Source organism: Carica papaya, chromosome 7 (assembly GCF_054855325.1).
Source record: "Carica papaya isolate Zhongbai chromosome 7, ASM5485532v1, whole genome shotgun sequence".
Taxonomy (NCBI): domain Eukaryota; kingdom Viridiplantae; phylum Streptophyta; class Magnoliopsida; order Brassicales; family Caricaceae; genus Carica; species Carica papaya.
In genome coordinates this window covers 1,281,287-1,299,566 of record NC_142315.1, presented here as the reverse complement: position 1 = coordinate 1,299,566, position 18,280 = coordinate 1,281,287, and the positions used below count along the sequence as shown (strand labels likewise).

Below are 18,280 nucleotides of genomic sequence, written 5' to 3'. Positions count from 1 at the left end.
CGTTACCAGGTTGGACGAAAGAAAAGTATTCGGAGGAACACTAAATGATTGGTGAGTTACGAACCATAAACAATTAATATGTCGTATTACAAAGAAATTAAAATATACATATTTATTAGGGTAAAGTATTGACATGTCCAAATTTTATTCATTTATGATGAGTAATGAACTAAGAACAAACTTGAAATGCAAGAAGAAAAAGAAAAATACATTAACAAGTAGAACTATATATATATATAGTTGAGTCGAAGCTTGTCTTAAGTTTGATGGAGTTCAACAGAGATATCGTTACCAGGTTGGACGAGAGAAAAGTGGAAGAATGGAAAAACAACTTGAAAGGAGATTTCCCATGGTGGAATTAGCTCCCCACTTGTCATCATCGTCGATGAAGAATTAAGCAAAGTAAGACGATACCATGGAGGAGAACTAAATGGTTCCATCTTCATGGAAAAAACAGGTTTATAAACCAGATAACGAAGAGAATGCATCGTCTTCCTTATGTCATGATCAGAGACAAAAATTTTTTTTTGATTTTTCAATGACGTAAAGCTCAACACTTCAAGGCTCCATCTTTTATGTTTCCACCTATCGCTTCCAAGTTCCAGATCAAAAAAATAGAAGTCGACTTTTTCCAAATGAAGATATCTCAATCTTGGGAGTTCCACTGGATTTATCCATAATGGCAGAATCACACAACCATAAGCCTTCAAGTATAGCTCCTCAAGGAATTTTGGAGAATAAAGAAAACCCAAAGCCTCTGAAATCTCGTGATCTGTGCAGTCCTCAGTGTCAATCGATAAAACCTTGAGCTTCTTGAGTTGTGACAACACTTCCAATTCATTCTCTGAAATTTCAGTCTCCCTGCAGATGTTTATGCGTAGCACTCTCAGATCCATCAGCTTCCCCAATTCAGTCAGCTTGCAGCTTTTGTTATCGTCTTGCTTCACCAACCTCAGTCCAGACAGTTCTTGGAGACGAACTAGCTTTTCTATTCCTTGTGGCAGAGATTTGAGGAGAGGACAAGATCCAAGATCCAAAATGATCAACCTTTTCAGATTAGTGATTGATGGGTGCACTTTGGATAAACTAGTGCATCCATTTAGAACCAAGATTTGGAGGTTAAGGAGTTTCTCAACTGAAGATGGTAACTCTTTCAGGCCTGTAACTCCACTAAGGTTCAAACATGCCAGACGTTTAAGGCAACTCAGCCAATCAAAAAGATCTTCTTGTGAAGTGTCTAGTTCAATTTTAGACAGATCCAAGACTCTGATGGAGTTGAGATACCGCGTTGTAGCTTTTTTGTCAACATGAAGTTTACTCCCACTTTTCATTAATACCAGTGCTCGTAGCTTTGGACTAGTTGTTAGTGATTTTCCCTCTACAATTTCACTTGAAAGACCCAACCATAGAGTATCTGCTGTGGGCTTCTGCTTACCCTTCTCGTCGAAGTTGCCTAGTCCCTCATCTTGTACAGTCATAATAAGAAGATCACGTACCAGATCATGCACCCGACAATTGTAGATCTTGCCATCCATGTCTGGCCCTGCTACTTCAACCAAGCATCTGCTAATAAGTTCTGATAAATACTTAAAACCCAGTTCTGTAACAGAGATACTAAGAGAATCTCTATTAATATTATTGTGGACGAGGCCTTGTGCAACCCACCAGTGAACTAATTTTTCAGCATTTATGATATAGTCTTCTGGGTAGATGGAGAAACATAAGAGACATTGTTTAAGATGACTGGGGAGATCTTTGTAGCTAAGCTGCAAAGAAGCCATTACAAAACTAGTTTCATTATCTTCCTCCATCGTCAACTCATGGAAATTATTGTTAATGTTTTCCCATTCAATTGGGTAGAATCCTTTTGAAGCTAGTAATCCTCCAATTGCCTTGATTGCTAAGGGAAGCCCTTTACATTTCTTGAGTATCTCCATGCCTATTTCTTTCAGTTGATCGCTCGGGCATTCACCCTTGTTTGCGGAGAATACTACCTTGCATAATAAAGACCAGCTTTGATTTTCATCTAAATATGGTGGCCGATAAATGTGTGAACTATCGTGTCCCATGGCAACTATAACCTTCTTTTTTCTACTCGTGATTATGATACAGTTGTTTCTATCAGATGATTGTTTTAGACAAGAGCAAATTTCATTCCACCACTCCAATTTCATGGTCCAAACATCATCCATAATAAGGAGATACGACTTATCCTTAACTATTAATTCATTAAGTTTCCGCATCATCCAACTCAAATCATTCAAAAAACTACCTTGATATCCTAATTGCTCCAACATACTTTTCATGATCCTTTTCTTACTAAAATCTTGAGAGACCGACACCCAGATTCTTTTATCAAAGCGATCATTTACATCCGTATCGCTGAAAATTTGCTTGACAATTGTCGTTTTTCCTAATCCTCCCATCCCTACTATGCCAACTTGAAGAAGTTCATCTTGCTTTTTGAGAATCCAGTCTTTTACAATTTTCACACCTTCTCCTCTTTGTATTATCTCAGATGGATCGAGATTCGGTGAGGAGAATCGTGTATAATTAATATCTCCCTTAATGCTGCTGGGCTGTTGAGGACCTAAGTAACTTGCCAATATGTTCTTTATCTTCTTGATTTGCAAGTTGATATCCTTCAACTTTTTCCCCGTATCATATAAAAATTTTAAGTTGCTAAGGGAGAAACTGGAGCAGAATCCTTGTTTCTTATATTCATTTCTCAGTATACAATCTGTTAATATGTCATCAGCCTCTAACACAATGTCTCTCATTTCCTTCAAACTTCTCTTGACAGTTTCGACCTTGTTGGATACATTCTTAAAGCTATCCATGTCTATAAGATAGGCCTTGACAAACTCGAGTTCTTTCTTCATTTCTGCAAACTCAGTTTGGAAATCAAGTATAAACTGAGTTTGTTCTGAAAGAGCCGCAAATAACTTTTGTCCTAGAGTTCCAATCATAGCATCAATTGCTGCCATCTTTTCCTTCTCTGTGAAATCATATTCCAAGTTTGGATTTATAGTATGAGAGATGAAAGAGAATTAATGAATGAATTGGTCGTCCCACAACTAAATCGAATTAATTTGAGACAAAAAAGAAGCTATGCATTATTTTTATTCTTAAACTTCTTATTTTTAACATTAAGTGGGATAATTAGTGATAGTATTATGGTTAATTATTTTATTTTTTCAACTAATATTGAGTTTAATAAAAAAGACAACACATAACAATATACGTGATAACATATAGAATATGTGACATGAGAGGTGTTAGAATTCCTTATAGTCAAATTATTAGGACTTTCTTTAGTGCTAGTCAATTGTAGTCTTAAAATCTAGTTATAAAGGTTCTATGATTAATCACCTTATGTTTTCCACACTAAATCATTGTTACCAATGTTATGCTTACATCATAACCATACCTTAATAACCATTAAACATTTGGCGATTAGATTTTCGGTCCGAGGAGTGCGAGACTAACCCGACTATATCAACTTGCCCTAGGGTTGATATTTGTCATATTCAACTACTAGATCACTCTGGAGGTAGACACATGAGACCAACTTACCACCTCAACCTATTACCTTGTGTAGTTAGTCACAGTCACCTTTTTTGGTCTCCAAGTTATTTTTAACTTATTAATTTATGCCTTATTGGAACAAAGTAGTAACCACAATGAATAAAAAAATACACGAAAAACATAAGATAAAACTTTTGAAATGTCAAAGAGAGGAATTCACTTCCTTACAATGTTATATTACGTATTTTTCAAAAACGTTTAGGAAAATGTAGGGCGTAAGGAGTTGTGTATTGTCACATATATGAAATATAATAAGTTCTTTTCAACCTTTGATAGTTGGACAAAGTTTACAAAAATTTATTCATTTTCAGATCCTAGAAAAAGCCAACAAAATCTGCACTCTTTACAACTAAAAGGTGGATAAACGTTTCTGCCCATAAAGGACGAAAATATATCTCAAGCTTTGAGGGGTGAACAAATACTTGGGAGGTCACCTAAGACAAACAATATATGTGTCCGCTTACTGATATGGGACAAGTTTGCTCATTTACCAAGGGCGAGCAATGAACTTAAAAAAAACTAATCTATAACAATTTTATATATTTAGAGTTTTTTTTTTTTTTTAAGTTTCTTAGGTAAAAAAGAGAAAGATCTTCAGAGTAATAACACATAAAGATAGAGTATAATTTCTTTAAACCAACTTAGTCAAAATAGGAGGCACCTAATACGTCCAGTTAAAAATAAAACATAACAAGATAGTGGTAAGGTATAAGACATAACATCAGAGGAAGCAAAGTACCTAACCAAGTCATTCAGACTTTCTTTAGTGGCAGTCAATAATGGTCCTCAAAAGTTTATCATTATATTTTAGTGGTTAGTTATCTTGTTAACCACACAGGTTAATACCAACATATGCCCATGCTATAACTATATCATTATGATTATTAACTTGCTTTAACTTTAAACATTATGATCATTATCTTTACATGTACACTTTCTCCGAAAAGCTTGTCTTTTTATGTTCTTTATTCACTTGAACATAAGAGTATGTTTATATGATACCATCTAGAGGTAACAATTTATTCATTTTTCAAGATAGAAGCATGTAAGACCACCCTAGCTATCAACCTAGCATATGAGATGGTATGTAAGAGTGGAGAGATGTCCAAAAATGGAGGTAGGAGAAGATTTTCCTACTTGGCCCTAAATATAAAGAGGAGGAATGTAATAATAAAAGCTTGTGAGTTTCACGTTAATTAGTATTTAAAAATGAATTGACGCCTAAGTTTTAAATGATCTTAGAGGTTTTCTAACAGAGGGTGATGTTCCATGAAATTTCCTCATTCATTTTCTATCCTTACATTTATACTCAAGATTTTAAGAAATATTTTATAAATTAAAAAGTAAAATAAATTTTAGAATTTACGTGGCTAAGGATTGTTTCAACTATGTATTGATAATGGAGATCTCCCATGCCTCATCATTACTCTCATATAATTTAAGTATTATATACATCTGAGACAACATATAATTTTTGATTAAATAAAAAACTACATATAGTTTATTCTTCAAATAGACTCTATGTAAATAGTAACATATATAATTAAATAGATCAAAATACCTCTTTCTTTATCTATTATCCAATCTGATCTCTCGTCTCTCCTTTTGCTGTCACATAAATACACATACATATGTAAAAAATAAGGATGAGAAAATTTTAACTAAAATTTATAGTTAACATATTTATTTATTTCCAATATCTTTTGCTAAAAATGAAGACCGAGATATGTATTTTGATAAAAATAACATTGATATATTATGAAAATATATGTACTAAGATAAACCTATAAATAAGAAAATGCAAAATGAAAATTTGAGAATACACAAATGAAATGAGCATAAAAAGTTCTTTAAGAAAATGAAAACAAATAGAAAAATCACTTGAAGAGACAAAGTGGATACCCCAAACGAATTATTTGTGATTGGCACTACATATACATACATACATACATACATACATATGTATATGGATATGTATATATATTAGGATTATATATGAAAGTAAAAAGATATATATTATCTCAAAAATATAAATAAAAATAAATATCAGAAAAATTCTCCAACATACTTGAATATGACAAGAGACAGAAATTAATGTAATATGTATGGGAAAGATAGCAACTTAGCTGAATTTAGAGTCTCTTAAAAAGCATCAGAAGATGTATTAAATTAAGAAAGGCTCAATAAAATATGTTAGAGAATGTTTTCATCTTACCCTTTGAATCACACTAAGATTACTTATAAATATAACATATATATATATATATATATATATATTCTTTGAAACTCCATTCTTGATATGTTGTTGAAGAAAACAAGTGATTGGAAGAGAAAAAGCAAAGGATATCACAAAGTTGAGCAAAGAATTTTAAGAGATGGAACATACTTCTATACATGCAAAGAATATTCTTTCAATATCAAATAAGAAGAAACCGAAACCGAATATATATATTATTTATATATTTAATATTATTCGAGCCGGGCAAGAAGAAAATTTTTAATCTAAAAATTTTTTATCCGAAGACTAAATTGTGTATTATTCAATTCTATCCAAATTTTGTTGGTGGGTCGGATTTAATTTTTTTAGTTCAAACTAGATAATGCTCATCCTCTATTTATACACAAAGACTATCGAAAATATATATAATGAATCAAGTATATATAAACATTAATCGAAAATATATATAATGAATCAAGTATATATAAACATTAATTTATTCATATCAAACTTCAGAGTTTTAAATTGAATTTAAATTTTTAAAAGTTATAGTTCGTGTTGAAAATTTTTCCTTAGAATTATTGAAACTTCATACATCGCTGCCGCATATTTACACAAGCAGGCAAAATACATATCTTAAGAAATTATTGAAGAAGTGAAAAAAAATTGATATGTATACTATTTACACCAATAACTCTCTCAAGAACCCTAGAAAACTCTTTTATAAATTTAATGTTTCTAGAACTGCACATGTTATATATATACCTATGTTGCATTTTACATATATTTTTATTTAATTTTTTTCTCAGTTATTATTATTTTTATTCTATAAAATTAAAATTTAAAGTAAACTCAATACATAGAAGATAATATAAAATATATTATAGGTTATACAATTGAAAAGAATTTATATGTTACCCTGTAGGTATTGCTCTTATTATGACATACCAGAGGAAAGTATGCTAACTATTCCTTGATATTTTAACTATCTACGAATTCTACAACAACCAGAACACCTCTGGTTTAGTACATGGCTGCATCTCTCATTAGAACGATTATTAGATGCTTTGAAATTTAGATAAAATAGAAATCCTCATAAATATAATTAAATTATTATAAATATTTTTCATAAAATTACGAAATAAAAATATGAAGCAAATAGATCATAATTACGGTCTCTTCCAACCCATTTGTGCTTCTGGAGCACTTAAGTTTTTTTCCATTAATGACATTACCGAGCACTTAAGTCGTTTACAGATAATAACCTTGAAGGTTGTACGCTAGATATAATAGTGCTGTGAATAAAAAATGCAGGTTTTGAAGGTGCTGTGAGAGAGAGAGAGAGAGAGAGAGAGAGAGTTGCTATTAAGCATCAAAACAACCGAGGCCATGGTTGGCCTCTCGTTTATATTTTCTTGGACGCACAACAAACCGATGTGTACGCATTTTATCAAATCACTTCTTGACCCAATAGTAATTTGTAAATATGGTTTAGATATAAATTTGATATGTTTAGAAAATAGAACATATTTTTTCTTCAAAGGGTAAAAATATAATTTACCCTTAAAAATAAGCTCATGTTACATGCAATATTTTGAATGATATTGTAACATTTGGAAAAGAAAAAAAGAAGAGAAAGGAATTAAAAGAACATATATATATATATATATATGTAGTTATTAGGGTAAAGTATTGACATGTCCAAATTTTATTTATTTATGACAAACTAGAAATACAAGAAGAAAAAGAAAAATACATTAACAAGTAGAACTATATATATATATATATATAGTTGAGTCGAAGCTTGTCTTAAGTTTGATGGTGTTCAATAAACATTTGGGTACCAGGTTGGACGAGACGAAAGCGGAAGACTGGAAAATCATCTTGAAAGGAGATTTCCCATGGTGGAATTAGCTTCCCGCTTGTCATCATCGGCCGTGAAGGATTAACCATACTAAAACGATACCATGGACAAGAACTAAATGGTTCCATCTTCATGGAAAAAACAGGTTTATAAACCAGATAACGAAGAGAATGCATCGTCTCCCTCATCTTATCAGTAAAGAACACAAGTTTATTTTTCATTTCCAATAACGTAAAGCTCAACACTTCAAGGTTCCATCTTGTCTGTTTCCAATTGCTGATAGCTTCCATCTCAAAAAGATGGAATTGAGCTGTTTCCAAATGAAGATACCGCAACCTTGGGAGTTGCACTGGATTTACCCATACTGGCATAAACCTAGAACCATAAACCTTCAAGTATAGCTCCTCAAGGAACTGGGGATGAGAAAGCCAACCCAAAGCCTCTGAAATCTCGTGATCTGTGCAGTCCTCAGTGTCAATCGATAAAACCTTGAGTTTCTTAAGTTGAGATAACACTTCCAATTCATTCTGTGAAATTTCAGTCTCACTGCAAATGTTTATGCGTAGCACTCTCAGATCCATCAGCTTCCCCAATTCAATCAGCTTGCAGCTTTTGTTATCGTCTTGCTTCACCAACCTCAGTCCTGACAGTTCTTGGAGACGAACTAGCTTTTCTATTCCTTGTGGCAGAGATTTGAGGAGAGGACAAGATCCAAGATCCAAGATGATCAACCTTTTCAGATTAGTGATTGATGGATGCACTTTGGATAAACTAGTGCATCCATTTAGAACCAAGATTTGGAGGTTAAGGAGTTTCTCAACTGAAGATGGTAACTCTTTCAGGCCTGTAACTCCACTAAGGTTCAAACATGCCAGACGTTTAAGGCAACTCAGCCAATCAAAAAGATCTTCTTGTGAAGTGTCTAGTTCAATTTTAGACAGATCCAAGACTCTGATGGAGTTGAGATATCGCGTTGTAACTTTTTTGTCGAAATGAAGTTTACTCCCACTTTTCATTAATACCAGTGCTCGTAGCTTTGGACTAGTTGTTAGTGATTTTCCCTCTGCAATTTCACTTGAAAGACCCAACCATAGAGTATCTGCTGTGGGCTTCTGCTTACCCTTCTCGTCGAAGTTGCCTAGTCCCTCATATTTTACACTCATAATAAGAAGATCTCGTACCATATCATGCACCCGACAATTGTAGATCTTTCCATCCATGTCTGGCCCTGCTACTTCAACCAAGCATCTGCTAATAAGTTCTGATAAATACTTAAAACCCAGTTCTGTAACAGAGATACCAAAAGAATCTCTATTAATACTATTATGGACGAGGCCTTCTCCAACCCACCAGTGAACTAATTTTTCAGCATTTATCACATAGTCTTCTGGGTAGATGGAGAAACATAAGAGACATTGTCTAAGATGACTGGGGAGATGGTTGTAGCTAAGCTGCAAAGAAGCCACTACAAAACTAGTTTCGTTATCTTTCTCCATCGTCAACTCATGAAAATTATTGTTAACATTTTCCCATTCAATTGGGTAGAATCCTTTTGAAGCTAGTAATCCTCCAATTGCCTTGATTGCTAGGGGAAGCCCTTTACATTTCTGGAGTATCTCCATGCCTATTTGTTTGAGTTGATCACTTGGGCATTCACCCTTGTTTGGGGCGAATGCTACCTTGCATAATAAAGACCAACTTTGATTTTCATCTAAAAATGGTGGCCAATGAATGTGCGAACTATCGTGTCCCATGGAAACTATAACCCTTTCATTTCTACTCGTGATTATGACACAGTTGTTTCTATCAGATGATTGTTTTAGACAGGAACAAATTTCATTCCACCACTCAAATTTCACGGTCCAAACATCATCCATAATAAGGAGATACGACTTATCCTTAACTATTAATTCATTAAATTTCCGCATCATCCAACTCAAATCATCCAAAAAACTTCCTTGATATCCTAATTGCTCCAACATATTTTTCATGATCCTTTCCTCAGTAAAATCTTGAGAGACTGACACCCAGATTTTTTTATCAAAACGATCATTTACGTTCTTATCGTTGAAAATTTTCTTGGCAATCATCGTTTTTCCCAATCCTCCCATCCCTACTATGCCAACATGAAGAAGTTCGTCTTGGCTTTTAAGAATCCAATCTTTTATCACTTCCACACTACCTTCTCTTTCAATTATCTCATATGGATCAAAATTCGGTGAGGAGAATCTTGTATAACTATTATCTCCCTTAATGCTGCTGGACAGTTGAGGATTTAAATAAGTTTCCAAGATATTCTTTATCTTCTTGATTCGCAAGTTGATATCCTTCAACTTTCTCCCTGTATCGTATAAAAATTTTAAGTTGCTAAGGGAGAAACTGGAGCAGAATCCTTTTTTCTTATATTCATCTCTCAATATACAATCTATTAGTATGTCATCAGCCTCTAACACAATGTCTCTCATTTCCTTCAGGCTTCTCTTGACAGTTTCGACCTTGTTAGATACATTCTTTAAGCTATCCATGTCTATAAGATAGGCCTTGACAAACTCGAGTTCTATCTTCAAGTCTACAAACTCAGTTCGAAAATCAAGTATAAAACGAGTTTGTTCTGAAAGAGCCTCAAATAACTTTTGTCCTAGAGTTCCAATCATAGCATCAATTGCTGCCATCTTTTCCCTTCTCTCTGAAATCACATTCCAAGTTTGGATTGATAATATGTGAGACTAAAGAGAGAATTAATGGATGAAATGGTTATCCTATACTAATCCGAATAAAATTAAACTGAGACAAAAAAGAAGCTATAGATTAAAAAGAAAGCAATGTAATCCCCCATTTTTCCCAAAATGACAATATAAGTGGATAATTATAGATTGTTCTTATTCTTAAATTTCTCATAGATCATTTTAATATTAAATCGAATAATTAGTAAGAGTATTATGGTTAATTATTTTGTTTCTTTCAACATAAAAACAAAATAATGTGTTTAATAAAAAAGACAACACATGACAATATATGTAACAACGTATGGAATATGTGACATGAGATCTGTCAGAATACCTTATAATCAAATTAGCTAAACTTTTTATGATTATAAAGGTTCTAGTTATAAAGGTTCTATGATTAATCACCTTATGTTTTCCACACTAAACCATTGCTACCAACATTATGCTTATATCATAACCATACTTTTATGATCATTAACCATGGGACAACTACATTTCCAGGCAAAGGAATGTGGAGCTAGCTCAACTATCAGCTCGACCTAGGCTTGACATTTGTCTTATTCAAGAGTAAATCAATGTGGACGTCATCACCTTTCTTACTCTCCAAGTTATTTTTGACTTATCACTTTGCGACTTTTATTGGAAACAAAGTAGTAACCATAATCATTAAGGAATGTGTGAACAAATAAAATAAAACTTTCGAAATGTCAATAAGAGCAATTCACTTCCTTATAGTGTTATATACATGTATTTTTCAAAATATGGGCCTAAGAAGTTTGGTAAGGGCACATATATAAAAATATAATAAGCTTTTCTTTAACCTTATAAAGTTGGATAAAGTTCTCAATTTTTTTTTTTCATTTTCAAACCCTAAAAAAAGTCAACAAAATCTACATTCTTGCAACTCACTGGTGGACAAACATGTTTGCCCACAAAGGGTGAAAATGTCTCTAGCTTTGAGGGATGGACAAATGATTGGAGCTCATCTAGTGCAGATAATAATTTCGTCTACTTTTATAAGGTATAATACTCGGGTCCAAGATCAATTTTAGCATTTAAAAGTAAATAAAAATTATTTATAAATTAATTTAATTTAATTTTTGTTAAATTTATTGAAAAAAAAGGTTAGGGATGTAATCAAAAATAATTTTTTTTTAAAAGGTGAAATTTTGGGTTCGTAAGGTATTTTTGAAAGAAAAATTGAAAACAGGAAATCAAAGTGCAAATAGAAAAAATTGTACCATGTTGGACCGCCAAGTCAGCAGCTTTGACGAATCGGAGCATGCCACGTGGCAAGGCACGCTGGCGTCGGTGTCACGCAGGCGATCCGCGTGCCTCACTAGTGGACGACCCAAGATCGATCCCGCGTTCGTGGATAGTCCGGATTTGTTTCCCCCATAAGTGTAATCGGACGACCGAAATCAAAATGCGATGAATAGTCCAAATTTATTTTCTCTTTAGGCGCGATCAAACGGACGAGATTGATCGTGATGCATGGCCCAGATCAATGCGAGCAAAGCCTGCTAGAGCCACCATGGCCAAAATTATAAAATCCTTCCGATGAGCCCTTTTTCGATTCTTGTTTCATGTGATTTTTTTATCATTGTGTTTACCGTCCTTTTCTGTGCAGGTTAGCCGAAAAAAGAACCTTAGCTGCGAATGAGAACCAGCGAAGCCGCCACATCCGGAGGTCCCCCCTGCAAGTAGGTTCGATTTTTTTGTAATTTTTCGACCAACCGAGGCCACTAACATGTTTTTTTGCGGGGATACGACCAAAATTGGCCAAAACCAAAGTGAACCGGCGCCGCCGTGCCGAAACCCTAAAATTTAGCTGGAATGAGTTTTAGACAATGACTTTCTATTTCTAAGTTATTTTCAGGTATGTGATGAGTGTTTTAGATTCTGAAAAAAAAAATTCAAGAAACTCTGTGCCTGTTATGAGGCGTAGTAGGTAGTAGGACGTCTCAAAACACCGATACGAGTAAGAATCTCTCACCTTATTTCTTGTTATGGCAAATTGAGGTTTAACGTTGCATAATCTTGTGTTTTCATAAAAAATTAAAAAATCTTTAAAATGATTACAAGTTAGTTGTGGAGTTAAAACCAATTAGTGCACATTTGTCATGATTCTCAATTTATTTTCATGTACTACCTGAATTGCTGACTATTACATTGTGCATGCTTACATTGATAGTTTTTATAATCTTTTTAATTATCTGGGTTAATTATTTTCTTCCTACATGATTTATCAAATTATCTGATTTCTCAGTTATTAGTTATGATAAGCTTAATCGCTTACTTAAATGCTGTTTTATTGATTTGTGAATATAAAATGAGATACTGGTATTGCATGATTGATTGTTATATTGATGAAAATCTGTATGTAAAAAACTTACTGGGTACCCGGGAAAGAGCGGATAGGCCCAGTACATAGGGAATCCTACCGTGAACGTTACATCAGTTGGACGGGGCTGGGAAGTTTCTTACCAGTAAGGTTTAGGAGATATGGGAGATATGAGAGATATGGTTCACTCTCATACCAGATGGGATATCGAGGTGGTTGAATGTTTAGCGCCCATTACCGGATGGGATATGAAGATGACCGATTAATTGTTTAATTGGATATTAGGTTCACGAGTAGGAGGACATCTCAGTGGACCTCCAAGAGTACTGGTAAGTGAGTAAAAAAATAAAAATAAAAAGTGATATTCTCTTATTATCTTATATGTATAAATATGGACTTTCACAAGTTGTTTTTGAAAAAACTCGTTACGTAAATATGGAATAAATGACTTTTTTTATACTAAATGAATTTACATTAAATTAAGGGTTACATTAGTTTTTTTTCTAATTTTTTTTATCAATTTTTAATTTTCCGTATCAGTAATTAATATGATATTTTTAATGGATTAGTATTACTCACCATTTCATTAACTATTTCAAATCAAGAGGATCAGAATCCAGATTTCGATCAACAAGAGAGTTGTGAGTAGTTCATCACCCAGACTCCCTTCAAGTACTAGTGAAAGTTGCTGTAAAATATTTATTTATTCGTTTTGCTTTAATTTTTGTTGTTTTTTAAAAGAGACATTCTCATAACACTACTGAGTATTCTAAACTGTTGTATTAGAAACGTAAACTCTAACTCTATTATTCGTTTTCATATTTAATTTATGAATTTATTTTTATTTAAGTTTCAGATCTTTACATAGGGTGGATAAATGTGTTTGCTCACTAACAGGGGACAAGCTTGTTCATCTACTAAGGGCAAACAACGGATTGAGAAAAAAAAATTAATTATAACTATTTTATCTATTTGAGTTTTTGTTAAAATTCCTTTTGTAAGAAAAGAAAAAAAAAAAACTTCAAAGTAATAACACATAAATATATGGAGTAATTTCTCTAATCGACTTAGTTAATCAAAACTAGATGCATTTAATACCTCTAATTAAAAAAAAATGATAAGATAGACAGTAAGGTGTGAAACATGACATGGCAGGTGGCAAAATACCTAGTTACACTCTTAAGTTTTTAATACCAATATACGTTCATGCTATAACCGTATCATTATGATCATTAAATTGCTTTTACTTTGAACATTATGATCATTATCTTTATACGTACACTTTCTACTTAAAATTTGTTTTTCTTTCTTCTTTATTCACTTGAATATCAAAGTGTTTTTATATGATAACATCATAAAATCACGATTTATTTATCTTTCAAGATAGGAGTACGTATGTAATACCCGAGCCCGAAATTTAGCATGTAATTAATTTTAACATTCTAAAATGTATAGAAATCTATTTTTGAAATTAATAAATTTTAATTTAATGTGAAATTATGAAAAAAAAATATGTTAAGGATGAAATTAAAAATAATCTTGAAAAAAATGGATGAAATTTTGGGTTCAAATGGTGTTTTTGAAAGAGAAATCGAAAACTGGGAGCAGAATGCAAATAAGAAAAATTTGGCCACATAGGATTACCTAGTTAGCAGTCTCGACGAATCGGAGCACGCCGCATAGCAAGGCACACTGACTCAGTGCCACGCAGGAGGCCATGTTGGCGATCCGCATTCTATGCAATCGGACGATCCAGAAGTGATTCCACGCGCGTAGATGGTTTGGATTCGTTTCTCCTTTAGTCTCAATCGGACTGTCGAGATCAAACACGATGAACGGTATAAATTCGTTTTCTTCTTAGGCGTGATCGAACGGTTGATATCAAATGGGATGAACGGCCCAAATTAACGCAAGGTGGTTATAAATATTTCACATCATACTGAATCCGAACCCTCGCCGCCAACTTCCCACTGAAGAAGAACAACTAGTCGCCAGAGAATGGAGCTGACCGCCGACCGCCACCGCATCGGAGCTACTTCCGATTACCAAAAAAGGTAAAAATTCTCCTACCCGCTTAGAATTCGATTCTGAACACCACTGTGGTCATATCGGAGCAAAACAAATGATGGGTAAGCCAAAAACTACGGGCAAAGCCCAGTGGAGTCGTCAAAACCCGAAACCTCCTTTGATGAGCCTATTTCTATTTCTTGTTTTGTGTAATTTTTTCACCATAGTGTTCACTGTTCTGTTTTCTATAAGTTGACTGAAAAAGAAATCTCAGTTGTGAAGGTGAGCCGGTGGAGCTACCGTACTTGGAAAACTCCACAACCAGTAGGTTTTTATTTTCTAATTTTTTTGGGCCAACCGAGACCCCTTAACATATTTTTTTTCGTAAAGATATGTATAAAGTCGGTCGAAAATGGTTAGGCCAAGGCAAATCGCCACTGCGGGTGATGATGCCGTTACGGACGGTGGTGCCATCGTCGGAGCACGGTGGTGCCATCGCCGGAGCACGATGGTACCGCCGTGCCGGAACCCTAAAATTGGTTAGAAATGATTTTTAACACCGATTTTAGATTTTTGTGATATTTTTAGGTACGTGAAGCGTGTTTAATCTCTGTAGAAAAATTTAGAAAATTCGGAGACCGCCAGTAGGCGCAGTTGAAAGTTTAGTATTTCGTAAGAATCTCTCACCTTATTTCTTGTTATGAAATTGAAGCTTAATAATCAATAATATGGTATTTTGTTATATTTAAAAAAACTTCAAGAATAATTACATGTCACTAATAGGGTCGGAACTGATTAGTTATTTATTTGTCATTTTAAAATTTTACAGCCTTAAATACATGATGATATATTAGAATTGTTAAATGATTCAGTTGTACTTTCTTGATGCATATATTACTTGTCTTGCGTAATTTGTAATTGATTTATGAAAGTTGAAATTAATATGCAAATGAAAAATTGTTTGGTTATGTGAATTAATGAATAGATATCCTAAAAGATGGTGGATGAACCTGGTAAATAGGAAACCCTACCGTGAACGTTATATCATACCAGACGGGTATCGAATGATGGTATTTTTGGTACTCATACCGGACGGAGTATGGGGACGACCCGATTCACCCTCATATCGGACGGGATATTGAAAGATAATATTTTTAGCGCTCATACCGGACATGGTATAGGGACGACCGGTTAATTGAAAAATTTAGATATTAGGTTCACATGTAGTGAGATACCTTTATAGACTCTCAAAGATACCAGTAAATAAAATAAAAAGGAAAAGTTATTATTCTTACTTACTTGAATATGAAATCATAATGTTATTTAAGTTAGTATCTCTATAGGTCGATTTTAAAAATCTCGCAACGGTAAGTATGCAATAAATGATTTTTTTTTTATGATAAATGAATTTATTTAAATTAAGAGTTTTATTATATTATTTTTATAATTTTTACCAACATTCAGTTTCTATATCAGTAAGTAATGTGATATTCTTATATTCAGATCCTGATCAGCAAGAGGGTTGTGAGTAGATGTTCTCCTGAATCCTATCAAAAGTTAGTGGATATTAACCTCTCTACAATATTTATTTACTATTTTCATATGTTATTACGTTTTTTTTTGTATGAACCGCTGTGAAATGGACATTTCTGTAATCCTATTGAACATGCTAATTTATGTGTAAGAAACATAAACCCTAACATTATAATAATAGTAAAAGTTTGAGAGTTTCGTGTTAGTAAATATTTAAGAATGAATTGAGGCCTAAGTTTTAAATGATTTTTGAGGCTTTCCCACTAGAGGATAATGCTCCATGGAATTTCTTCATCCATTTCATGTCCTTGCACTTATGCTCAAGGTTTTAAGAGATATTTTAAAAATTAAAAAAGAATATAATATTTTAGGTTTAGTTAGATGTTCAAGTTGGGAATGACCTTTGAGAACTCTATTTCCTACGATCTTTGTGAATACCCCAAATAAATTATTTGTGATTGGCACTACATATACATATACATATACATATACATATACATATTAGGATTAGATACAAAATTATAAGGATATATATTAATCTAAATAAAAATAAGTATAAGAAAAATTCTAAAACTCCTTCCATAAACATATAGAATACAAATTTCAAGCCACAAAATCAATTAAACAAAAAATAATACCAACCAAACATTAATATTATTTTTAAAGACAGAAACAAAAAATCATTGTTGCTTAATTTAAGAGAAAACTTTATGAGAAATTCATACCTGAATATGACAACAGATCGAAATTAATTGAAGTGTATGAAAGTTCTAAATTCCTCAACACTAATTAATTTCTTTCCAAATATATATAGAATTCTGAGTCTCTTAAATAGCATAAAAGATGTCTTTTCTTGAGAAATACTCAATAACAATATGCTTAGAGAATTTCACTTTTCCCTTTGAATCACACTAAGATAACTTACAAATATAACAAATGTATATATATATTCTTTGAAATTCCATTCTTTGTATATTGTTGAAGGGAAGCAAACAAGTTGATTGAGCAAAGAATTTTAAGAGATGGAACACTCTTCTATCTATATATAACAAGAACATTGATTTAGTACCTTGGTAAACCAGATCGAGATCGAATAGGAAAAATTTTTTAAACAAAGATTAGATTAAAACGGACCAAAATTAACCCAAAAATTTTAATTTTTAAATATATTTTATATATTTAATATTTTAATTTTAACGTTAGAAAAGACATATATGTATATATATATATTGTTTCTGTAGTTAATATTTTGATATTTTATTTATATAATGTGGATAATATAAATATGTATATTACTTATATATTTAATATTTTAATTTTATTATTAAAGATTAAATAGTTTGGAACAGACAAAACTAAAAATTTTAGTTTAAAAATTTCTGGTTTAAATACTAGATTGAGTATTATCTAATATGATCCAGATTATATTAGTCGGTCCAATTTAATTTTTCGGCCTAAACTAAATAATTCTCTGTCTATTATTTATATACAAAGTTATAATAATATTATTTTTAAATATTCCTTGAATATCTTGACTACTTATAAGATTCTACCACAATCAAAAGACCTCTAGCATGGTACATGGCTGGATCTCTCATCATAATAATTATTAGATATTTTAAATGTAGCACCCGGAAAGGAGGAGGAAAAAAAAAAAAAAGGGGGGGCCACGTCATCAGCCACGTCAGCAGGCCCGGTCAGCGTCCCGGCCAACCAGGGCCTGCCACGTGGCAAGATCGCGTCACTCCGAAAGGAGCCACGTTGGCGATCCGCGTGAGTGCGATCCGACGGCCCAGATCAATCGCGCGATCGGACGGCCCAGATTCAAACGCACGGACGGCCCAGATTCAATCAAAAACGAACGGCCCAGATTCAAACGAAATGAACGGCTGTGATCAAAAGGCAAGGGGTTATAAATAGAACCCCCACACCAGACCAAAAACCCTAGCCGCCAGCCGCTCGCCGGAGAAGACGAACCAGAGGCCGACCGCCGCCACCCG

The 18,280-nt window shown here is 33.1% G+C and overlaps 1 protein-coding gene across 1 annotated transcript; it reads right to left on the bottom strand.

The window, feature by feature from the left end:
- Positions 1-48: 48 nt before the first annotated feature.
- Positions 49-17,065, bottom strand: LOC110812624 (uncharacterized). The gene is made up of 5 exons (XM_088207734.1): positions 17,006-17,065; positions 7,619-10,356; positions 5,657-5,679; positions 5,150-5,196; positions 49-2,998 (listed from the first exon to the last, which is right to left on the bottom strand). The coding sequence occupies exons 2-5, from the start codon at positions 10,340-10,342 to the stop codon at positions 258-260; spliced, it is 5,535 nt and encodes a 1,844-aa protein (XP_088063860.1). The 5' UTR covers positions 10,343-10,356; positions 17,006-17,065; the 3' UTR covers positions 49-257.
- Between the last annotated feature and the right edge of the window lie 1,215 nt (positions 17,066-18,280).

Coding starts and splice junctions, on each gene's coding strand:
- LOC110812624 (XM_088207734.1), bottom strand. CDS start 10,342: ATGGCAGCAATTGATGCTATGATTGGAACTCTAGGACAAAAGTTATTT. Junction 5,197..5,656: donor CTGTCTCTTGTCATATTCAA/GTATGTTGGAGA, acceptor TTTATGTGACAG/CAAAAGGAGAGACGAGAGAT. Junction 2,999..5,149: donor GATAATAGATAAAGAAAGAG/GTATTTTGATCT, acceptor ATGATTTCACAG/AGAAGGAAAAGATGGCAGCA.